The following is a 25516-nucleotide window of genomic DNA, read 5'->3' on the forward strand; positions in this document are numbered from 1 at the left end:
AATTTAGGTTTAATATTCTACAAGACCATTCAATAGCATTAATATACATTATGTAGTAGCATAATGCATATTTCAGTCAGAATGATTATTAATTATGCTCTGAGGCAAATCCGCGGTAAACACTTCTGCTGTGTTTGAAGCGTTCTGATGTTTCGGTCGAGATCCGCCACTGTTTTCCACAAGCCTTCGATCCGTGGAAATGTGTTTTTTACTTCTGTAAAACTGACGGATGATTATTTCATTATCAACTATAATCGATTACAGATTAGTTGTTGCAGCCCAAATGGATTATTTTCCTTTCATAAATAATACTTATTATTGCCTACATCACAGTATGATGGATTATGACATTAATAATGGAGATGCTTAGATGTTGGTCCAGCGGCACAGAACCGCTGTCCTGACCCTGAGCTGGAAGACCACAGCTGGGGCATGAGTTACAGAGCTGCGCAGGTTCAGCAGGAGTGAGGCGGAGATACTGACGACTCGTTTCAGTTCAGAATCGCTTTCTTTTAGGAGACAAAAACTCCTTTTCGCACTGGAGGAACGCGTTCATAGTCCCTATAACCTTTGGCAGAAGCACACGCTTTTTTGTGTGTTGGCACCGCAGAAACTGAGAATGATTTTAGTTATAGGAAAACTTTTTTCAGGTGTGAGGTGAGGTCAGGTGTGTGTGAGAGGTCAGGTCAGGTGTGTGTGTGAGGTGAGGTCAGGTGTGTGTGAGAGGTGAGGTCAGGTGTGTGTGAGAGGTCAGGTCAGGTGTGTGTGTGAGGTGAGGTCAGGTGTGTGTGTGAGGTGAGGTCAGGTGTGTGTGAGAGGTCAGGTCAGGTGTGTGTGTGAGGTGAGGTCAGGTGTGTGTGAGAGGTCAGGTCAGGTGTGTGTGTGAGGTGAGGTCAGGTGTGTGTGTGAGGTCAGGTGTGTGTGTGAGGTGAGGTCAGGTGTGTGTGTGTGAGGTGAGGTCAGGTGTGTGTGAGAGGTCAGGTCAGGTGTGTGTGTGAGGTGAGGTCAGGTGTGTGTGTGTGGTGAGGTCAGGTGTGTGTGTGAGGTGAGGTCAGGTGTGTGTGTGAGGTGAGGTCAGGTGTGTGTGAGAGGTCAGGTCAGGTGTGTGTGTGAGGTGAGGTCAGGTGTGTGTGTGTGAGGTCAGGTCAGGTGTGTGTGTGAGGTGAGGTCAGGTGTGTGTGTGTGAGGTGAGGTCAGGTGTGTGTGTGAGGTCAGGTCAGGTGTGTGTGTGTGAGGTCAGGTGTGTGTGTGAGGTGAGGTCAGGTCAGGTGTGTGTGTGAGGTGAGGTCAGGTGTGTGTGTGAGGTCAGGTCAGGTGTGTGTGTGAGGTCAGGTCAGGTGTGTGTGTGTGAGGTGAGGTCAGGTGTGTGTGTGAGGTCAGGTCAGGTGTGTGTGTGAGGTGAGGTCAGGTGTGTGTGTGAGGAGAGGTCAGGTGTGTGTGTGAGGTCAGGTCAGGTATGTGTGTGTGTGAGGTCAGGTGTGTGTGTGAGGTGAGGTCAGGTGTGTGTGTGTGAGGTCAGGTGTGTGTGTGGTGAGGTCAGGTGTGTGTGTGGTGAGGTCAGGTGTGTGTGTGAGGTCAGGTGTGTGTGATGTGAGGTCAGGTGTGTGATGTGAGGTCAGGTCAGGTGTGTGTGTGGTGAGGTCAGGTGTGTGTGAGGCGAGGTCAGGTGTGTGTGTGGTGAGGTCAGGTGTGTGTGAGGCGAGGTCAGGTGTGTGATGTGAGGTCAGGTCAGGTGTGTGTGTGGTGAGGTCAGGTGTGTGTGAGGTGAGGTCAGGTGTGTGTGTGAGGTGAGGTCAGGTGTGTGTGTGTGAGGTCAGGTCAGGTGTGTGTGTGAGGTCAGGTGTGTGTGTGAGGTGAGGTCAGGTGTGTGTGTGAGGTCAGGTCAGGTGTGTGTGTGAGGTCAGGTCAGGTGTGTGTGTGTGTGAGGTCAGGTCAGGTGTGTGTGTGAGGTGAGGTCAGGTGTGTGTGTGAGGTGAGGTCAGGTGTGTGTGTGTGAGGTCAGGTCAGGTGTGTGTGTGTGTGTGTGAGGTCAGGTGTGTGTGTGAGGTGAGGTCAGGTGTGTGTGTGAGGTCAGGTCAGGTGTGTGTGTGAGGTCAGGTCAGGTGTGTGTGTGAGGTCAGGTCAGGTGTGTGTGTGTGAGGTCAGGTGTGTGTGTGAGGTGAGGTCAGGTGTGTGTGTGTGAGGTCAGGTGTGTGTGTGGTGAGGTCAGGTGTGTGTGTGTGAGGTCAGGTGTGTGTGTGGTGAGGTCAGGTGTGTGTGTGGTGAGGTCAGGTGTGTGTGGTGAGGTCAGGTGTGTGTGATGTGAGGTCAGGTGTGTGATGTGAGGTCAGGTCAGGTGTGTGTGTGGTGAGGTCAGGTGTGTGTGAGGCGAGGTCAGGTGTGTGTGTGGTGAGGTCAGGTGTGTGTGAGGTGAGGTCAGGTGTGTGTGTGAGGTGAGGTCAGGTGTGTGTGTTTGAGGTCAGGTCAGGTGTGTGTGTGTGAGGTCAGGTCAGGTGTGTGTGTGAGGTGAGGTCAGGTGTGTGTGTGAGGTGAGGTCAGGTGTGTGTGTAAGGTCAGGTCAGGTGTGTGTGTGAGGTCAGGTCAGGTGTGTGTGTGAGGTGAGGTCAGGTGTGTGTGTGAGGTGAGGTCAGGTGTGTGTGTGAGGTGAGGTCAGGTGTGTGTGTGAGGTGAGGTCAGGTGTGTGTGTGAGGTCAGGTCAGGTGTGTGTGTGAGGTGAGGTCAGGTGTGTGTGTGTGAGGTCAGGTCAGGTGTGTGTGTGAGGTCAGGTCAGGTGTGTGTGTGTGAGGTGAGGTCAGGTGTGTGTGTGTGAGGTCAGGTCAGGTGTGTGTGTGTGTGTGTGAGGTCAGGTGTGTGTGTGAGGTGAGGTCAGGTGTGTGTGTGAGGTCAGGTCAGGTGTGTGTGTGTGAGGTCAGGTGTGTGTGTGTGAGGTCAGGTGTGTGTGTGAGGTGAGGTCAGGTGTGTGTGTGTGAGGTCAGGTGTGTGTGTGGTGAGGTCAGGTGTGTGTGTGGTGAGGTCAGGTGTGTGTGTGAGGTCAGGTGTGTGTGATGTGAGGTCAGGTGTGTGATGTGAGGTCAGGTCAGGTGTGTGTGTGGTGAGGTCAGGTGTGTGTGAGGCGAGGTCAGGTGTGTGTGTGGTGAGGTCAGGTGTGTGTGAGGCGAGGTCAGGTGTGTGATGTGAGGTCAGGTCAGGTGTGTGTGTGGTGAGGTCAGGTGTGTGTGAGGCGAGGTCAGGTGTGTGTGTGGTGAGGTGAGGTCAGGTGTGTGTGTGGTGAGGTCAGGTGTGTGTGAGGCGAGGTCAGGTGTGTGTGTGGTGAGGTCAGGTGTGTGTGTGGTGAGGTCAGGTGTGTGTGAGGTGAGGTCAGGTGTGTGTGAGGTGAGGTCAGGTGTGTGTGAGGTGAGGTCAGGTGTGTGTGTGGTGAGATCAGGTGTGTGTGTGGTGAGGTCAGGTGTGTGTGTGGTGAGGTCAGGTGTGTGTGTGGCGAGGTCAGGTGTGTGTGAGGCGAGGTCAGGTGTGTGTGAGGCGAGGTCAGGTGTGTGTGTGGTGAGGTCAGGTGTGTGTGTGGCGAGGTCAGGTGTGTGTGAGGCGAGGTCAGGTGTGTGTGAGGCGAGGTCAGGTGTGTGTGTGGTGAGGTCAGGTGTGTGTGTGGTGAGGTCAGGTGTGTGTGTGGCGAGGTCAGGTGTGTGTGAGGCGAGGTCAGGTGTGTGTGAGGCGAGGTCAGGTGTGTGTGAGGCGAGGTCAGGTGTGTGTGTGGTGAGGTCAGGTGTGTGTGTGGTGAGGTCAGGTGTGTGTGTGGTGAGGTCAGGTGTGTGTGTGGTGAGGTCAGGTGTGTGTGAGGTGAGGTCAGGTGTGTGTGTGGTGAGGTCAGGTGTGTGTGTGGTGAGGTCAGGTGTGTGTGTGTGTGACAGAGCCTCTCCGCCACCAAGACTCCTGTAGTGCCTCCTCAGGGCCACACATGGACACTGGGTATCAAACGGTCCCAGGCTAAACTACAGGGGCTCTCGGAGCAGCAGTGGGGCCCGGAGACACTGTGTGGACACGCCCTGGCCCCGTCAGTTGCCTGGGGGTTAGTCTGTTGAGACGAGGCTAAGGGAGTGTGTGAGGTCAGGTGTGTGTGAGGTAAGGAGTGTGTGAGGTCAGGTCAGGTGTGTGTGTGGTGAGGTCAGGTGTGTGTGTGGTGAGGTCAGGTGTGTGTGTGGTGAGGTCAGGTGTGTGTGAGGTGAGGTCAGGTGTGTGTGAGGTCAGGTCAGGTGTGTGTGTGTATGAGGTCAGGAGTGTGTGTGGTGAGGTCAGGTGTGTGTGAGGTCAGGTGTGTGTGTGTGAGGTCAGGGGTGTGTGAGGTCAGGAGTGTGTGAGGCGAGGTCAGGTGTGTGTGAGGCGAGGTCAGGTGTGTGTGTGGTGAGGTCAGGTGTGTGTGAGGTGAGGTCAGGTGTGTGTGTGTGTGTGACAGAGCCTCTCCGCCACCAAAACTCCTGTAGTGCCTCCTCAGTGAGGTCAGGTGTGTGTGAGGTCAGGAGTGTGTGAGGTGAGGTCAGGTGTGTGTGTGGTGAGGTCAGGTGTGTGTGAGGTGAGGTCAGGTGTGTGTGTGGTGAGGTCAGGTGTGTGTGAGGTCAGGAGTGTGTGAGGTCAGGAGTGTGTGAGGTCAGGAGTGTGTGAGGTCAGGTGTGTGTGAGGTCAGGTGTGTGTGAGGTCAGGTGTGTGTGAGGTCAGGAGTGTGTGTGGTGAGGTCAGGTGTGTGTGAGGTCAGGAGTGTGTGTGGTGAGGTCAGGTGTGTGTGAGGTCAGGAGTGTGTGAGGTCAGGAGTGTGTGAGGTCAGGTGTGTGTGAGGTCAGGAGTGTGTGAGGTCAGGAGTGTGTGAGGTCAGGAGTGTGTGAGGTCAGGAGTGTGTGAGGTCAGGAGTGTGTGAGGTCAGGAGTGTGTGAGGTCAGGAGTGTGTGAGGTCAGGAGTGTGTGAGGTCAGGTGTGTGTGAGGTCAGGTGTGTATGAGGTCAGGAGTGTGTGTGGTGAGGTCAGGTGTGTGTGAGGTCAGGTGTGTGTGTGTGAGGTCAGGGGTGTGTGTGGTGAGGTCAGGTGTGTGTGAGGCGAGGTCAGGTGTGTGTGAGGCGAGGTCAGGTGTGTGTGTGGTGAGGTCAGGTGTGTGTGAGGTCAGGTGTGTGTGTGTGAGGTCAGGTGTGTGTGAGGCGAGGTCAGGTGTGTGTGAGGCGAGGTCAGGTGTGTGTGTGGTGAGGTCAGGTGTGGTGAGGTCAGGTGTGTGTGTGTGAGGTCAGGTGTGTATGAGGTCAGGAGTGTGTGTGGTGAGGTCAGGAGTGTGTGTGGTGAGGTCAGGTGTGTGTGAGGTCAGGTGTGTGTGTGTGAGGTCAGGGGTGTGTGAGGCGAGGTCAGGTGTGTGTGAGGCGAGGTCAGGTGTGTGTGTGGTGAGGTCAGGTGTGTGTGAGGTGAGGTCAGGTGTGTGTGAGGCGAGGTCAGGTGTGTGTGTGGTGAGGTCAGGTGTGTGTGAGGTCAGGAGTGTGTGAGGTCAGGTGTGTGTGAGGCGAGGTCAGGTGTGTGTGTGTGAGGTCAGGTCAGGTGTGTGTGAGGCGAGGTCAGGTGTGTGTGTGGCGAGGTCAGGTGTGTGTGAGGCGAGGTCAGGTGTGTGTGTGTGAGGTCAGGAGTGTGTGAGGCGAGGTCAGGTGTGTGTGAGGCGAGGTCAGGTGTGTGTGTGTGAGGTCAGGGGTGTGTGTGTGAGGTCAGGAGTGTGTGAGGTCAGGTGTGTGTGTGTGAGGTCAGGTGTGTGTGAGGTCAGGAGTGTGTGAGGTCAGGTGTGTATGAGGTCAGGAGTGTGTGTGTGAGGTCAGGAGTGTGTGAGTGAGGTCAGGAGTGTGTGAGGTCAGGAGTGTGTGAGGTCAGGAGTGTGTGAGGTCAGGAGTGTGTGAGGTCAGGTGTGTGTGAGGTCAGGTGTGTATGAGGTCAGGAGTGTGTGTGGTGAGGTCAGGTGTGTGTGAGGTCAGGAGTGTGTGAGGTCAGGGGTCACTCACTGTGCTGGGCCTCGTACTGGGCCCCGTGGTGCTGAAGCTGCTGGCTGCGCCGGTAACAGGTCTCTCCCACCTTCAGCGCCTGCTTGAAGAGCTTCTCCGCCTCCACGATCGTCGTGGCCTCCTCCTCCGCCAGGAGAACATACGCCGTCGCACACCTGCCACACACACACGCAGTGCTCAGAACACACACGCTAACACACACTCTCCCTCCATTACGACGCAAGAGTTTAGAGCTGATCCAGGGTTTGTTGATCAAGAATTCACATCATAATCTGCCAATCATTCTGTCTGCCACTGTAACTAAACAGCAACAATAACAGTAATTGACTTCCTTTATGAGGGACAACAGATAATATTCTAGTGTTGTTATAAGCGAGACTGTTAGTATAAAACTGTCCTAACCAGACAAAATGTGCGATACAAGGCCACTTTCCCGTGCTAATCAGACTTTTCATCCGTGATGGGATTCCATTTTAGAAACGGTTTCTATTTCTGCTTCGTTGATCAAGGCTAGAACAGCAACATACAAGTGTGACGTCAGGAACTGATTATGTGCTTTATTTAAGGTTAAAAGTGTCTAGTGAACTTTATAGCCGACGATGAATAATTTACCTCAGATCAGTAAACATTCAAGCTGTGAACAAACAAGTGTATTCTCTGACAGAGATTGGTTCAGTCCCTCAGTATGTACTTTAACCCTCTGGTGCTCTGCGCGCGTCGCATCGATGTTTTCATTTCAATGAAATTAATGTACTAAATTTTAGTTCGATAATGTTTTTTATTTAGTATTTAGTATTTATAGGGGATTTTATGGTACTAAATTACATTTACGCTGTATTTATAATCCATTCATTAATGTTTTGAACATTGACCTGAAATTTCCAGCTTAAACTGTGGTAAATCTTGAACGCTTTAGAGCGACAGACTGAAGTTTGATCTCTTTTCAAAGACGACACTCGGCAGATTATTGCTGAAGTGAAAAAAGTTAACTTAAAAAAAGTTACAGAATTTTACGTTTATTGTTATGAAAAATGTGCAAAAATACAATTTGCAATTTTTATATGAAATATATATTTTCAAAAACATGTTTAACTCTAAAACTATGGGAAAACCAAAGCCATAAATCTAAACAAGTTGTGTTCCAAATGTGAGTCTGATCTGTCAGTAAAGGAGCGTTCAGTGAGAGTGTGTTCGGCTGCAGTTCCACACGCTTCCACTAGAGGAAACTCTCCATTCATTTCCAATACACTTATTTCTGACCACGAGGAGCACAAGTGTGACTATTGTTTTCAGGACCATTTAACCTGTTTCAATCATGTCCATACATTTGTTTGTGTTCACACAGCAAGTGCCAAAACCTTTATCAAGTTTCGTACCATTCCGATGTAGATTTTTGTTTTTAAACCAAATGTAACATTTTCCAGTCAAAGATTACCGAAGAGCAATAATGTTAAAATGGTATAATATTTATGAATTTGATTATATATTTATCCGTTTGGTTGCGAGTGCGGTGCGCTTGCAGAGAGGCTCCGCCCACACGCTCTTCTGATTGGCTGTGGTTTGTGACCGATTTGTCTGGTTAGGAGCACAGATTAAACATGCTGGGAATATATTACACATATTTCACAAGCTAGAGAGGAAATCTGAAGGAGTAACACGGCTAGATCCATCTATCTGAACTATCAGTTGTTCAGTGCATGAGTGTTTGCAGTGCAGATCATCACTCACTCCTCCAGATCCAGAGCTTCATGAGCCGCCGTGATCCGAGCCTGAGGATTCCTCTCTCTCCAGGCCTTCTGCATGACTGTCAACACACACACACACACACACGCACGCACACACACACTTATGCAAAGGTCTCCCAGATGCTGTGCTGAATCAGTAATGCTGTGCTCTTACTGGCGTCTGCAGGCCGCAGGTGATCAGAATCACAGGTGAAGAACGTCTGATGATCCTGCGCTGATAGATTCATGTCGTAGTATGTGAGCGGCTCTCGCCCAGTTACCCACGTGTACCTGCAGCAAACACACTCACATCAGCGGCTCAACGACACTCGTCATCAGTTACTCTCCTCACCAGTTACTCTCGTCATCAGTTACTCTCGTCATCAGTTACTCTCCTCATCAGTTACTCTCCTCACCAGTTACTCTCGTCATCAGTTACTCTCGTCATCAGTTACTCTCGTCACCAGTTACTCTCGTCATCAGTTACTCTCCTCATCAGTTACTCTCGTCATCAGTTACTCTCGTCACCAGTTACTCTCCTCATCAGTTACTCTCGTCATCAGTTACTCTCCTCATCAGTTACTCTCCTCATCAGTTACTCTCGTCATCAGTTACTCTCCTCATCAGTTACTCTCCTCATCAGTTACTCTCGTCATCAGTTACTCTCGTCATCAGTTACTCTCGTCATCAGTTACTCTCCTCATCAGTTACTCTCGTCATCAGTTACTCTCGTCACCAGTTACTCTCGTCATCAGTTACTCTCCTCATCAGTTACTCTCGTCATCAGTTACTCTCGTCATCAGTTACTCTCGTCATCAGTTACTCTCGTCATCAGTTACTCTCCTCATCAGTTACTCTCGTCATCAGTTACTCTCGTCATCAGTTACTCTCGTCATCAGTTACTCTCCTCATCAGTTACTCTCGTCATCAGTTACTCTCGTCACCAGTTACTCTCGTCATCAGTTACTCTCCTCATCAGTTACTCTCGTCATCAGTTACTCTCGTCATCAGTTACTCTCGTCATCAGTTACTCTCGTCATCAGTTACTCTCGTCATCAGTTACTCTCGTCATCAGTTACTCTCATCATCAGTTACTCTCGTCATCAGTTACTGTCATCATCAGTTACTCTCGTCATCAGTTACTCTCCTCATCAGTTACTCTCCTCATCAGTTACTCTCGTCATCAGTTACTCTCGTCATCAGTTACTCTCGTCATCAGTTACTCTCCTCATCAGTTACTCTCGTCATCAGTTACTCTCGTCACCAGTTACTCTCGTCATCAGTTACTCTCCTCATCAGTTACTCTCGTCATCAGTTACTCTCGTCATCAGTTACTCTCCTCATCAGTTACTCTCGTCATCAGTTACTCTCCTCATCAGTTACTCTCATCAGTTACTCTCGTCATCAGTTACTCTCGTCATCAGTTACTCTCGTCATCAGTTACTCTCGTCATCAGTTACTCTCGTCATCAGTTACTCTCCTCATCAGTTACTCTCCTCATCAGTTACTCTCGTCATCAGTTACTCTCGTCATCAGTTACTCTCGTCATCAGTTACTCTCGTCATCAGTTACTCTCGTCATCAGTTACTCTCGTCATCAGTTACTCTCATCATCAGTTACTCTCATCATCAGTTACTCTCATCATCAGTTACTCTCGTCATCAGTTACTCTCGTCATCAGTTACTCTCGTCATCAGTTACTCTCCTCATCAGTTACTGTCATCATCAGTTACTGTCATCATCAGTTACTCTCGTCATCAGTTACTCTCCTCATCAGTTACTCTCGTCATCAGTTACTCTCGTCATCAGTTACTCTCGTCATCAGTTACTCTCGTCATCAGTTACTCTCGTCATCAGTTACTCTCGTCATCAGTTACTCTCCTCATCAGTTACTCTCGTCATCAGTTACTCTCCTCATCAGTTACTCTCATCATCAGTTACTCTCATCATCAGTTACTCTCGTCATCAGTTACTCTCGTCATCAGTTACTCTCCTCATCAGTTACTCTCCTCATCAGTTACTCTCGTCATCAGTTACTCTCGTCATCAGTTACTCTCGTCATCAGTTACTCTCGTCATCAGTTACTCTCGTCATCAGTTACTCTCGTCATCAGTTACTCTCGTCATCAGTTACTCTCATCATCAGTTACTCTCATCATCAGTTACTCTCATCATCAGTTACTCTCATCATCAGTTACTCTCGTCATCAGTTACTCTCCTCATCAGTTACTCTCGTCATCAGTTACTCTCCTCATCAGTTACTCTCCTCATCAGTTACTCTCGTCATCAGTTACTCTCGTCATCAGTTACTCTCATCATCAGTTACTCTCGTCATCAGTTACTCTCGTCATCAGTTACTCTCGTCATCAGTTACTCTCATCATCAGTTACTCTCATCATCAGTTACTCTCATCATCAGTTACTCTCATCATCAGTTACTCTCGTCATCAGTTACTCTCGTCATCAGTTACTCTCCTCATCAGTTACTCTCGTCATCAGTTACTCTCATCATCAGTTACTCTCATCATCAGTTACTCTCGTCATCAGTTACTCTCAACATCAGTTACTCTCATCATCAGTTACTCTCGTCATCAGTTACTCTCATCATCAGTTACTCTCATCATCAGTTACTCTCGTCATCAGTTACTCTCCTCATCAGTTACTCTCATCATCAGTTACTCTCGTCATCAGTTACTCTCCTCATCAGTTACTCTCGTCATCAGTTACTCTCATCATCAGTTACTCTCATCATCAGTTACTCTCGTCATCAGTTACTCTCATCATCAGTTACTCTCATCATCAGTTACTCTCATCATCAGTTACTCTCATCATCAGTTACTCTCATCATCAGTTACTCTCGTCATCAGTTACTCTCCTCATCAGTTACTCTCGTCATCAGTTACTCTCATCATCAGTTACTCTCATCATCAGTTACTCTCGTCATCAGTTACTCTCAACATCAGTTACTCTCATCATCAGTTACTCTCGTCATCAGTTACTCTCATCATCAGTTACTCTCCTCATCAGTTACTCTCATCATCAGTTACTCTCATCATCAGTTACTCTCATCATCAGTTACTGTCATCATCAGTTACTCTCATCATCAGTTACTCTCATCATCAGTTACTCTCATCATCAGTTACTGTCATCATCAGTTACTCTCGTCATCAGTTACTCTCGTCATCAGTTACTCTCCTCATCAGTTACTGTCATCATCAGTTACTGTCATCATCAGTTACTCTCGTCATCAGTTACTCTCGTCATCAGTTACTCTCCTCATCAGTTACTCTCGTCATCAGTTACTGTCATCATCAGTTACTCTCATCATCAGTTACTCTCGTCATCAGTTACTCTCCTCATCAGTTACTGTCATCATCAGTTACTCTCGTCATCAGTTACTCTCGTCATCAGTTACTGTCATCATCAGTTACTCTCATCATCAGTTACTCTCATCATCAGTTACTCTCGTCATCAGTTACTCTCGTCATCAGTTACTCTCGTCATCAGTTACTCTCGTCATCAGTTACTCTCGTCATCAGTTACTCTCGTCATCAGTTACTCTCGTCATCAGTTACTCTCGTCATCAGTTACTCTCGTCATCAGTTACTCTCGTCATCAGTTACTCTCGTCATCAGTTACTCTCCTCATCAGTTACTCTCCTCATCAGTTACTCTCCTCATCAGTTACTCTCGTCATCAGTTACTCTCGTCATCAGTTACTCTCCTCATCAGTTACTCTCGTCATCAGTTACTCTCGTCATCAGTTACTCTCGTCATCAGTTACTCTCGTCATCAGTTACTCTCCTCATCAGTTACTCTCGTCATCAGTTACTCTCGTCATCAGTTACTGTCATCATCAGTTACTCTCATCATCAGTTACTCTCATCATCAGTTACTCTCGTCATCAGTTACTCTCGTCATCAGTTACTCTCATCATCAGTTACTCTCATCATCAGTTACTCTCATCATCAGTTACTCTCGTCATCAGTTACTCTCGTCATCAGTTACTCTCGTCATCAGTTACTCTCGTCATCAGTTACTCTCCTCATCAGTTACTCTCGTCATCAGTTACTCTCGTCATCAGTTACTGTCATCATCAGTTACTCTCCTCATCAGTTACTCTCCTCATCAGTTACTCTCGTCATCAGTTACTCTCCTCATCAGTTACTCTCGTCATCAGTTACTCTCGTCATCAGTTACTGTCATCATCAGTTACTCTCATCATCAGTTACTCTCCTCATCAGTTACTCTCGTCATCAGTTACTCTCGTCATCAGTTACTGTCATCATCAGTTACTCTCATCATCAGTTACTCTCGTCATCAGTTACTCTCGTCATCAGTTACTCTCCTCATCAGTTACTCTCGTCATCAGTTACTCTCGTCATCAGTTACTGTCATCATCAGTTACTCTCATCATCAGTTACTCTCATCATCAGTTACTCTCGTCATCAGTTACTCTCGTCATCAGTTACTCTCATCATCAGTTACTCTCGTCATCAGTTACTCTCGTCATCAGTTACTCTCGTCATCAGTTACTCTCGTCATCAGTTACTGTCATCATCAGTTACTCTCATCATCAGTTACTCTCATCATCAGTTACTCTCGTCATCAGTTACTCTCCTCATCAGTTACTGTCATCATCAGTTACTCTCATCATCAGTTACTCTCATCATCAGTTACTCTCGTCATCAGTTACTCTCGTCATCAGTTACTCTCATCATCAGTTACTCTCATCATCAGTTACTCTCGTCATCAGTTACTCTCGTCATCAGTTACTCTCATCATCAGTTACTCTCGTCATCAGTTACTCTCATCATCAGTTACTCTCATCATCAGTTACTCTCATCATCAGTTACTCTCGTCATCAGTTACTGTCATCATCAGTTACTCTCATCATCAGTTACTCTCATCATCAGTTACTCTCGTCATCAGTTACTCTCCTCATCAGTTACTCTCGTCATCAGTTACTCTCATCATCAGTTACTCTCATCATCAGTTACTCTCGTCATCAGTTACTGTCATCATCAGTTACTCTCGTCATCAGTTACTCTCATCATCAGTTACTCTCATCATCAGTTACTCTCGTCATCAGTTACTCTCATCATCAGTTACTCTCGTCATCAGTTACTGTCATCATCAGTTACTCTCGTCATCAGTTACTCTCATCATCAGTTACTCTCATCATCAGTTACTCTCATCATCAGTTACTGTCATCATCAGTTACTCTCATCATCAGTTACTCTCATCATCAGTTACTCTCGTCATCAGTTACTCTCGTCATCAGTTACTCTCCTCATCAGTTACTCTCGTCATCAGTTACTCTCGTCATCAGTTACTCTCATCATCAGTTACTCTCGTCATCAGTTACTCTCGTCATCAGTTACTCTCATCATCAGTTACTCTCATCATCAGTTACTCTCATCATCAGTTACTCTCGTCATCAGTTACTGTCATCATCAGTTACTCTCATCATCAGTTACTCTCATCATCAGTTACTCTCGTCATCAGTTACTCTCCTCATCAGTTACTGTCATCATCAGTTACTCTCATCATCAGTTACTCTCATCATCAGTTACTCTCGTCATCAGTTACTCTCATCATCAGTTACTCTCATCATCAGTTACTCTCGTCATCAGTTACTCTCGTCATCAGTTACTGTCATCATCAGTTACTCTCATCATCAGTTACTCTCATCATCAGTTACTCTCGTCATCAGTTACTCTCCTCATCAGTTACTCTCCTCATCAGTTACTCTCGTCATCAGTTACTCTCGTCATCAGTTACTCTCCTCATCAGTTACTCTCCTCATCAGTTACTCTCCTCATCAGTTACTCTCGTCATCAGTTACTGTCATCATCAGTTACTCTCATCATCAGTTACTGTCATCATCAGTTACTCTCATCATCAGTTACTCTCGTCATCAGTTACTCTCCTCATCAGTTACTCTCATCATCAGTTACTCTCGTCATCAGTTACTCTCATCATCAGTTACTCTCCTCATCAGTTACTCTCCTCATCAGTTACTCTCGTCATCAGTTACTGTCATCATCAGTTACTCTCCTCATCAGTTACTCTCGTCATCAGTTACTCTCCTCATCAGTTACTCTCCTCATCAGTTACTCTCGTCATCAGTTACTCTCCTCATCAGTTACTCTCGTCATCAGTTACTCTCATCATCAGTTACTCTCCTCATCAGTTACTCTCGTCATCAGTTACTGTCATCATCAGTTACTCTCGTCATCAGTTACTGTCATCATCAGTTACTCTCGTCATCAGTTACTGTCATCATCAGTTACTCTCGTCATCAGTTACTGTCATCATCAGTTACTCTCATCATCAGTTACTCTCGTCATCAGTTACTCTCCTCATCAGTTACTCTCCTCATCAGTTACTCTCAACATCAGTTACTCTCATCATCAGTTACTCTCGTCATCAGTTACTCTCATCATCAGTTACTCTCCTCATCAGTTACTCTCATCATCAGTTACTCTCATCATCAGTTACTCTCATCATCAGTTACTGTCATCATCAGTTACTCTCATCATCAGTTACTCTCATCATCAGTTACTCTCATCATCAGTTACTGTCATCATCAGTTACTCTCGTCATCAGTTACTCTCGTCATCAGTTACTCTCCTCATCAGTTACTGTCATCATCAGTTACTGTCATCATCAGTTACTCTCGTCATCAGTTACTCTCGTCATCAGTTACTGTCATCATCAGTTACTCTCATCATCAGTTACTCTCGTCATCAGTTACTCTCCTCATCAGTTACTCTCCTCATCAGTTACTCTCATCATCAGTTACTCTCGTCATCAGTTACTGTCATCATCAGTTACTCTCATCATCAGTTACTCTCATCATCAGTTACTGTCATCATCAGTTACTCTCATCATCAGTTACTCTCGTCATCAGTTACTGTCATCATCAGTTACTCTCATCATCAGTTACTCTCGTCATCAGTTACTCTCATCATCAGTTACTCTCATCATCAGTTACTCTCGTCATCAGTTACTGTCATCATCAGTTACTCTCATCATCAGTTACTCTCGTCATCAGTTACTGTCATCATCAGTTACTCTCATCATCAGTTACTCTCATCATCAGTTACTGTCATCATCAGTTACTGTCATCATCAGTTACTGTCATCATCAGTTACTCTCCTCATCAGTTACTCTCGTCATCAGTTACTGTCATCATCAGTTACTCTCCTCATCAGTTACTGTCATCATCAGTTACTCTCATCATCAGTTACTCTCGTCATCAGTTACTGTCATCATCAGTTACTCTCATCATCAGTTACTGTCATCATCAGTTACTCTCATCATCAGTTACTCTCGTCATCAGTTACTGTCATCATCAGTTACTCTCATCATCAGTTACTCTCATCATCAGTTACTCTCATCATCAGTTACTGTCATCATCAGTTACTCTCATCATCAGTTACTGTCATCATCAGTTACTCTCATCATCAGTTACTGTCATCATCAGTTACTCTCATCATCAGTTACTCTCGTCATCAGTTACTGTCATCATCAGTTACTCTCATCATCAGTTACTGTCATCATCAGTTACTCTCATCATCAGTTACTCTCGTCATCAGTTACTGTCATCATCAGTTACTCTCATCATCAGTTACTCTCATCATCAGTTACTCTCATCATCAGTTACTCTCGTCATCAGTTACTCTCATCATCAGTTACTGTCATCATCAGTTACTCTCATCATCAGTTACTCTCGTCATCAGTTACTGTCATCATCAGTTACTCTCATCATCAGTTACTCTCATCATCAGTTACTGTCATCATCAGTTACTGTCATCATCAGTTACTGTCATCATCAGTTACTCTCATCATCAGTTACTCTCCTCATCAGTTACTCTCGTCATCAGTTACTGTCATCATCAGTTACTCTCATCATCAGTTACTCTCATCATCAGTTACTCTCATCATCAGTTACTCTCGTCATCAGTTACTGTCATCATCAGTTACTCTCATCATCAGTTACTCTCATCATCAGTTACTCTCGTCATCAGTTACTGTCATCATCAGTTACTCTCATCATCAGTTACTCTCATCATCAGTTACTGTCATCATCAGTTACTGTCATCATCAGTTACTGTCATCATCAGTTACTCTCATCATCAGTTACTCTCCTCATCAGTTACTCTCGTCATCAGTTACTCTCAACATCAGTTACTCTCATCATCAGTTACTCTCGTCATCAGTTACTCTCGTCATCAGTTACTCTCGTCATCAGTTACTCTCCTCATCAGTTACTGTCATCATCAGTTACTCTCATCATCAGTTACTCTCGTCATCAGTTACTCTCGTCATCAGTTACTCTCGTCATCAGTTACTCTCCTCATCAGTTACTCTCCTCATCAGTTACTGTCATCATCAGTTACTCTCGTCATCAGTTACTCTCGTCATCAGTTACTGTCATCATCAGTTACTCTCATCATCAGTTACTCTCCTCATCAGTTACTCTCATCATCAGTTACTCTCCTCATCAGTTACTCTCGTCATCAGTTACTCTCGTCATCAGTTACTCTCGTCATCAGTTACTGTCATCATCAGTTACTCTCATCATCAGTTACTCTCGTCATCAGTTACTCTCGTCATCAGTTACTCTCGTCATCAGTTACTCTCGTCATCAGTTACTCTCGTCATCAGTTACTCTCGTCATCAGTTACTCTCATCATCAGTTACTCTCCTCATCAGTTACTGTCATCATCAGTTACTCTCATCATCAGTTACTCTCATCATCAGTTACTCTCCTCATCAGTTACTGTCATCATCAGTTACTCTCATCATCAGTTACTCTCATCATCAGTTACTGTCATCATCAGTTACTCTCGTCATCAGTTACTCTCGTCATCAGTTACTCTCCTCATCAGTTACTGTCATCATCAGTTACTCTCGTCATCAGTTACTCTCGTCATCAGTTACTCTCGTCATCAGTTACTGTCATCATCAGTTACTCTCGTCATCAGTTACTCTCGTCATCAGTTACTGTCATCATCAGTTACTCTCATCATCAGTTACTCTCCTCATCAGTTACTCTCGTCATCAGTTACTCTCGTCATCAGTTACTCTCGTCATCAGTTACTCTCGTCATCAGTTACTCTCGTCATCAGTTACTCTCGTCATCAGTTACTCTCGTCATCAGTTACTCTCGTCATCAGTTACTCTCGTCATCAGTTACTGTCATCATCAGTTACTCTCATCATCAGTTACTCTCGTCATCAGTTACTCTCGTCATCAGTTACTCTCGTCATCAGTTACTCTCGTCATCAGTTACTCTCGTCATCAGTTACTCTCGTCATCAGTTACTGTCATCATCAGTTACTCTCATCATCAGTTACTCTCATCATCAGTTACTGTCATCATCAGTTACTCTCATCATCAGTTACTCTCGTCATCAGTTACTCTCCTCATCAGTTACTCTCATCATCAGTTACTCTCATCATCAGTTACTCTCCTCATCAGTTACTCTCCTCATCAGTTACTCTCGTCATCAGTTACTCTCGTCATCAGTTACTCTCGTCATCAGTTACTCTCCTCATCAGTTACTCTCATCATCAGTTACTCTCGTCATCAGTTACTCTCATCATCAGTTACTCTCGTCATCAGTTACTCTCATCATCAGTTACTCTCGTCATCAGTTACTCTCGTCATCAGTTACTCTCCTCATCAGTTACTCTCCTCATCAGTTACTCTCGTCATCAGTTACTCTCGTCATCAGTTACTCTCGTCATCAGTTACTCTCCTCATCAGTTACTCTCATCATCAGTTACTCTCGTCATCAGTTACTCTCATCATCAGTTACTCTCGTCATCAGTTACTCTCGTCATCAGTTACTCTCCTCATCAGTTACTCTCATCATCAGTTACTCTCCTCATCAGTTACTCTCCTCATCAGTTACTCTCATCATCAGTTACTCTCGTCATCAGTTACTGTCATCATCAGTTACTCTCGTCATCAGTTACTCTCGTCATCAGTTACTCTCCTCATCAGTTACTCTCATCATCAGTTACTCTCATCATCAGTTACTCTCATCATCAGTTACTCTCATCATCAGTTACTCTCATCATCAGTTACTGTCATCATCAGTTACTCTCGTCATCAGTTACTCTCGTCATCAGTTACTCTCGTCATCAGTTACTCTCGTCATCAGTTACTCTCCTCATCAGTTACTGTCATCATCAGTTACTCTCATCATCAGTTACTCTCGTCATCAGTTACTCTCGTCATCAGTTACTCTCGTCATCAGTTACTCTCGTCATCAGTTACTCTCGTCATCAGTTACTGTCATCATCAGTTACTCTCCTCATCAGTTACTGTCATCATCAGTTACTCTCATCATCAGTTACTGTCATCATCAGTTACTCTCGTCATCAGTTACTCTCGTCATCAGTTACTCTCGTCATCAGTTACTCTCCTCATCAGTTACTCTCCTCATCAGTTACTGTCATCATCAGTTACTCTCATCATCAGTTACTCTCGTCATCAGTTACTCTCGTCATCAGTTACTCTCGTCATCAGTTACTCTCGTCATCAGTTACTCTCGTCATCAGTTACTCTCCTCATCAGTTACTGTCATCATCAGTTACTCTCGTCATCAGTTACTCTCATCATCAGTTACTGTCATCATCAGTTACTCTCATCATCAGTTACTCTCGTCATCAGTTACTCTCGTCATCAGTTACTCTCGTCATCAGTTACTCTCGTCATCAGTTACTGTCATCATCAGTTACTCTCCTCATCAGTTACTGTCATCATCAGTTACTCTCATCATCAGTTACTGTCGTCATCAGTTACTCTCGTCATCAGTTACTCTCGTCATCAGTTACTCTCGTCATCAGTTACTCTCGTCATCAGTTACTCTCGTCATCAGTTACTCTCCTCATCAGTTACTCTCCTCATCAGTTACTGTCATCATCAGTTACTCTCATCATCAGTTACTCTCGTCATCAGTTACTCTCGTCATCAGTTACTCTCGTCATCAGTTACTGTCATCATCAGTTACTCTCATCATCAGTTACTCTCGTCATCAGTTACTCTCGTCATCAGTTACTCTCGTCATCAGTTACTGTCATCATCAGTTACTCTCGTCATCAGTTACTCTCGTCATCAGTTACTCTCCTCATCAGTTACTCTCGTCATCAGTTACTCTCGTCATCAGTTACTCTCATCATCAGTTACTCTCGTCATCAGTTACTCTCGTCATCAGTTACTCTCCTCATCAGTTACTCTCATCATCAGTTACTCTCATCATCAGTTACTCTCCTCATCAGTTACTGTCATCATCAGTTACTCTCATCATCAGTTACTGTCATCATCAGTTACTCTCATCATCAGTTACTCTCATCATCAGTTACTCTCATCATCAGTTACTGTCATCATCAGTTACTCTCATCATCAGTTACTCTCGTCATCAGTTACTCTCATCATCAGTTACTCTCATCATCAGTTACTCTCATCATCAGTTACTCTCATCATCAGTTACTCTCATCATCAGTTACTCTCATCATCAGTTACTCTCATCATCAGTTACTCTCATCATCAGTTACTCTCATCATCAGTTACTCTCATCATCAGTTACTCTCATCATCAGTTACTCTCATCATCAGTTACTGTCATCATCAGTTACTGTCATCATCAGTTACTCTCCTCATCAGTTACTCTCCTCATCAGTTACTCTCCTCATCAGTTACTCTCGTCATCAGTTACTCTCGTCATCAGTTACTCTCGTCATCAGTTACTCTCCTCATCAGTTACTCTCATCATCAGTTACTCTCGTCATCAGTTACTCTCCTCATCAGTTACTGTCATCATCAGTTACTCTCATCATCAGTTACTCTCGTCATCAGTTACTCTCATCATCAGTTACTCTCGTCATCAGTTACTCTCCTCATCAGTTACTCTCATCATCAGTTACTCTCATCATCAGTTACTCTCGTCATCAGTTACTCTCCTCATCAGTTACTCTCATCATCAGTTACTCTCATCATCAGTTACTCTCATCATCAGTTACTCTCATCAGTTACTCTCGTCATCAGTTACTCTCGTCATCAGTTACTCTCCTCATCAGTTACTCTCATCATCAGTTACTGTCATCATCAGTTACTGTCATCATCAGTTACTCTCATCATCAGTTACTCTCATCATCAGTTACTCTCCTCATCAGTTACTGTCATCATCAGTTACTGTCATCATCAGTTACTCTCATCATCAGTTACTCTCATCATCAGTTACTCTCATCATCAGTTACTGTCATCATCAGTTACTCTCGTCATCAGTTACTCTCAACATCAGTTACTCTCATCATCAGTTACTCTCAACATCAGTTACTGAACAAATTTAGAAAAATAAAAAAAAGCATTTTAAAATCACGAAAAAAATGTATATAAACAGCGTTTACCAGACAGTTAAATTAAAGACTAGCTTGTTTTGACGGTCACTCACCGGTTATATTCAGCTCCTCTGAACAGATTGAGCGGATTTCTCCAAACTTTACACTCTACACACACACACACACAGGAAAACATCGTTAAACAGACTCATAAACTTAGACTGACAGTGACTGGTTGGTGATTGACAGCTGACCTGAGACGCTCTGCCGGCTGGAGTCGGCGTCTCCATTACTGGCACTGGTGTTGCTGGGAGAACTGGTGTCGACTCCACCGAGCAGAGGACGCAGGTGAGAGACCGAAACCTGCTCGATGAACGACGTGCCGTACTTCCGGAAATACCACCACTCGAAGATCTGAGACACACAACATCATGATCACACACTCTTCTGAGCAAACACAATCATTTACACGCAATAAAACATTTCTGCACCGATTCCAACTTCACAAACTAAACCCACAGAGCTGCTTTTACTGACAGATCCCTGCGGTGATTCAATTGTAAGGAATTAATTCAATAAAAACAATTCAATTCAAAATTACACAAGATGTTTCACATTTTCATAAGCTATAAACATCTTCTGGTAGCTTTTCTTTTCTGGTAAACACATCCTTCAGAAAGCGGACTAAATAAAACCGTCGTCTACTCGCAGTAAAAGCAGGACAGTCCAAGATATGTTTAATAGAAAGGGGATCGTGCAGAACATAAATAAAGATGGATCTTCATCAGAAAAGCATGAGTGAGTGTTCAATGTCCTCAACGTGAAGCCGCTTGATCAAATGTTGTGCAAGTAAAGGTCACTCACCAGAATGAGTCCTGAGATGAGGGATGAGGTGCCTGTCAACGCCACGTAGAACTTGGGGGTCAAAGTGTTGAGGAACATGCTCACTGCACACACACACACACACACACACACACACACACACACACACACACACACACACACACACACACACACACACACACACACACACACACACACAGAGAGAGAGAGACCAATCAGACATCAAACACGTGAAGATCAGGCTTATTCATTCATTGATGTAAATGAAGTTCGGACAGCACGGGACTCATGTGTGTTTATTTATACAGTTTCAGTCGCTCTGGAATCAGCCAGTGTGTGAGTGTAAACCTGAACATGACATCATCACTCATGACATCATCTAATCTTGCTGAGCTCACTCAAACCTGACGGACGACACATGACATCACATCCTGCTTTTTTCTCCATACAGTGACCACTGACACAAAATATCTGTGTTTATGTTGCGCAGAAGAACCGGGTCTGGAAAGACGTGATGATGAACCACTTATTTTTGAATGAATTTTCCTTTTAACTGTAATGAGTGTTAAGAAGAGCGCCAGGTGAACTGCACTGACAAGACACGAGACGAGACGAGACGCGACACACTCGATTAACATCCCAACACACGGCGTCCGTCCGACAGCAGCTGCACTCATTCATTCAGCTGGAGAGACTCTCACACACACACAGAAGATCCATTCATCACACACTCCACTACAGGCCTCAGTCTCACACACACACACACATGAATTTCCGTGAAGCTGCTTTAAAAAGCTCTTCTCACTACTGTTTAAAAGTACGGGGTCAGTAAGATTTACTTCTTAAAGGTGACATATTATATTATTATTACGCCCCTTTTCACCAGATGTAATATAAATCTCCGGCGTCCCCAGAATGTGTCTGTGAAATTTCAGCTCCAAATCCCCCCAGATCATTTATTACAGCTCGTCAAATTTGCCCCTTTTTGGATGTGAGCAAAAACACGTTGTTTTAGTGTGTGTCCCTTTAAATGCAAATGAGCTTTAGCTCCGCCTCCATTCAGAAGAGGGCGGAGCCTTTACACGAGCTTCAGAGACTCCGGCAATAACAACACAGGCCGATCTCACTGATCCAGAGTCAGGAGTAACAGCAGCGAGTGCAGCCTTACGGAGAGACTCAGGGAGAGCTTCACTTTTACACGTTTCTGAATGTTAGCGGAGACATTTCTGTAGTTGTTGTGGAGTTACACTGATCATCTCCTCATCATGTTGAACTCTTCCACAAGTGTCCACAGTTCCTGAGGTGTTTATAAGACAGCGCTGACATGTTCTGGTCAATAGTGTTCAGTGTCGTCTGTGCTCGACCACAGAACAGTTTCAGGCTTTGCTGCATTAAATGGATAAAAACTGACAGTAAAGACATTTATAATGTAACAAGATTATATTTAAAATAAAAGCTGTTCTTTTGAACTTTCTATTCATCAAAGAATTGCGAAAAATAAAGTGCATAACGAAAATCTAAATTAGCTCTAAACTGATCAACACTGATAATAATCATAAATGTCTCTTGAGCATCAGATCCTCATATTAGAGTGATTTCTGAAGGATCATGTGACACTGAAGACTGGAGTAATGATGCTGAACATCAGCTTTGATCACAGGAATAAATTACACTTTACTGTATATTCACATAGAGAACAGATGATTTACATTATAATAATATTTCACTGTTTTTACTGTAGTTTTGATCAAATAAACGCAGCTTTGATGAGCAGAAGAGACTCTTTCAGAAACATTAGAATAATCTTTCGGACCGTATATTATACTATCTGTACGGACTGTATATATATATATTATCTGACACAGAACCGGCTCCGATTACTCTCACACTCACACTTGTGTAACAATGCTCTCTAAAATCGTGTGTTAAATACATTTCAAAGCACATGAATGTTATGTGTGTGTCATTCATCATGTGTCAATCAACACAGAGCTGTTCTAAAGCATGAGGTTCACGAGGAGCTCAGAGGAGGCAGAAGTTCCTCAGCGCCGGCTGGGATCGGGACGGAGATGGAAAACGGGAGATCAGCGCCATAATAATGAGCACATGATCGCGTATCGATCACACAGGATAACATACAGTGATATTACTATACAGAACTCACATAAGAGCTTCTCCAATGATAAAGTGAGCAGTTCTGATGAACACACACACACACACACACACACACACACAGAGCACAGACCCACAAACCTCTCCGACACGACGCTGTGTTTATCTGCAGCAACACATATCATAACACACACACACACACACACACACACACAGCGGCACTAACGCATGCAGGACAGAGAGAGAGAGAGAGAGACAGCTGTGGTGGAGGATGGCGCACACACACACACACACACACACTGTGGTGGAGGATGGGTACTTACATGAGGACTCGGTGCCAAACATGGCTGATCCAGGAGGAGAGGGAGCGGGGGGTGGGGCGGGCGAGCTACACAGCAGGGGTCATCAACGCATCAACGCACAACACACACCAACCCGTGCTCACACACATCCGTCAGTCCTCCGGCGGGCCGGACCTCAGCCGCGGATCAGGATCAGGATCAGGCCCAGACAAAAGCCCAGCACACACTGATGCTGATGAGGAGGAGCCGGCCAATCACAGCGCACGCTCAGCAGGACCAATCACAGCGCACGCTCACGAGGAGGACATGAAGCAACACTGGAGCAGAGACACAGAAGAAACACGCGTGACGTCAGTCCAGCTCTCTCACACACACACACACACTCTATATAACACGGGACGAGCGGATCATGACGGTCAGTAACACATTACCCAGCGCTAGCATCCAGAAACTGCACTAAGTGAGGAAGAGGAGGAGAAAACACACACTCCTCTTCATCAGTTTAATGACAAATGCCACTGGATCATCAAGCACAGCTCATGTCCCACACACACCTCGCATATCATTATTCTTACAATAGATCTTTCCATGTAAAAAACATCAATTATTAATAAACAAATATTATTATTTTTTTGGGAGTCACACATGACATCTCGTCATAAAAAGGTCAAATGATCTGCTATTTTTAAAGATGATTTCTTACTTATTATATGATATAATTTATCATTTTTTTTATAAATAATACAATTAATAAACAGTATAAGCCAGGACGAGCGGTCTGTGATGATCAATAACACATTACCCAGCGTTAGTAAAACTACATCAGTATTAATGCTGTGTTCAGTGAGAGGAGACGGCATTGTCATGTCATAAAAAGGTCAAATGATCTGCTATTTTAAAAGATAATTTCTTATTGATTATATGATATCATTTATATTTTTTATATAAATAATACAATTCATGATAGTTACACCACATGACTCAAATTTGGCACACAAATACAAATTGTTATTATATTAATAAGAAGTGAAACAGATTTATTACTTTTTTCCTAAGGATTAGTAACAACAAATTAATCAAATATTTTTTAACGAGGCTGTTTTCCTCATTATAATCTCAGTTTATAAAGATTTCATCTTAAATGAGAAATTAAAAACATGCACACAATAGAACATCAGCTATTGCGCAAGCTCATATATTCATATTTCTAATGTAATGGTAAATATTATCACAAAATTCCCTTTATTTAAGTCACTCTATTTTACACGTTCTCTATTTCACAGACGCAAACCTCGATCTCTCTTCTGTAGAACACAAAAGAAGATATTCTGGGTTTTTGTTCGTACAGTGGAAGTCATGGTCACCAGCATTCGTGGCAATATCTTCTTTTATGTCCCACAGAAAAAAAGAAAGTCAAAATCAGTTTATTTTGGGGTGAATTGTGCCTTTTATACAGCAGGCGATATGAAAATCATCATATAATAGATCTAGCCTCATTTATGCTCAACTATGATTCATTTCACACATAATTTCTCATATATATAAAGAGATGAATAAACTTTATGACCATGTCAGACTAACATGTCAGTTTAAAGTAAAACCGTTCAATAATAACAACAACAAAACCTGTAATAATTAAACGAGGTCTGAGTGACACGTGTCGTTTGTTTTTCAGGAACTTGGTTGATCTCCATATTTTTCTCTGACGGACTAATGAACACTATGTAAACACACAGCGGGATAAACAAACTTAATAATAATGCTGGTTTTATCGCGGATATTCATGTTTACTCACTTTACAAGCACAGTTAGCATTGCTAAGACACAATAACATGCAAAGTTCATAAAGCGCGGAAGCAACACTATAACCCGACGGATTTCGAGCTGCACTGGGAGTGTTTTTACATCAGTACTCGCAGTGAATGATGTTTAATCTCACCTGCATCTGATGAATGATCGCTCGATCAACGTGGCGCGACAGAGACAGCAGAAGAAAGAAGAACAGCAGACATGACACACACACACCGAGAGGCCACGCCCACTCGACGCAGGCCCCGCCCGCTCACTGTGAGCCCCGCCCACGGATCATGTTCAGCCCCTGTTCCCTTTTTTGTAGGCTAGAAATATTTATATATTTAGTTGTTGCGAATGACAATTTTTTTATTTATAT

General features: G+C 44.5%; 1 protein-coding gene across 2 annotated transcripts in view; it reads right to left on the bottom strand.

The window, feature by feature from the left end:
* The window catches only part of LOC130079898 (suppressor of tumorigenicity 7 protein homolog), a 27877-nt gene extending 2505 nt beyond the window's left edge, over window positions 1-25372 (bottom strand). Inside the window, exons 1-8 of one of the 2 annotated variants that reach the window (XM_056245135.1) lie at window positions 25286-25372; window positions 23368-23663; window positions 20954-21036; window positions 20344-20503; window positions 20203-20257; window positions 7911-8026; window positions 7740-7815; window positions 6012-6166 (exon numbers count right to left, since the gene is read on the bottom strand). In XM_056245135.1, coding sequence (XP_056101110.1) covers window positions 6012-6166; window positions 7740-7815; window positions 7911-8026; window positions 20203-20257; window positions 20344-20503; window positions 20954-21036; window positions 23368-23389 — 667 coding nt within the window. In that variant the 5' untranslated portion in view covers window positions 23390-23663; window positions 25286-25372. The remainder of the gene's footprint in view (window positions 1-6011; window positions 6167-7739; window positions 7816-7910; window positions 8027-20202; window positions 20258-20343; window positions 20504-20953; window positions 21037-23367; window positions 23664-25285) is intronic. The other variant, XM_056245136.1, reaches the window with a different exon arrangement.
* Between the last annotated feature and the right edge of the window lie 144 nt (window positions 25373-25516).

This window comes from Rhinichthys klamathensis, unplaced genomic scaffold, assembly GCF_029890125.1.
Source record: "Rhinichthys klamathensis goyatoka isolate OS25496 unplaced genomic scaffold, OSU_Roscu_1.1 h1tg001490l_1, whole genome shotgun sequence".
NCBI lineage: Eukaryota > Metazoa > Chordata > Actinopteri > Cypriniformes > Leuciscidae > Rhinichthys > Rhinichthys klamathensis.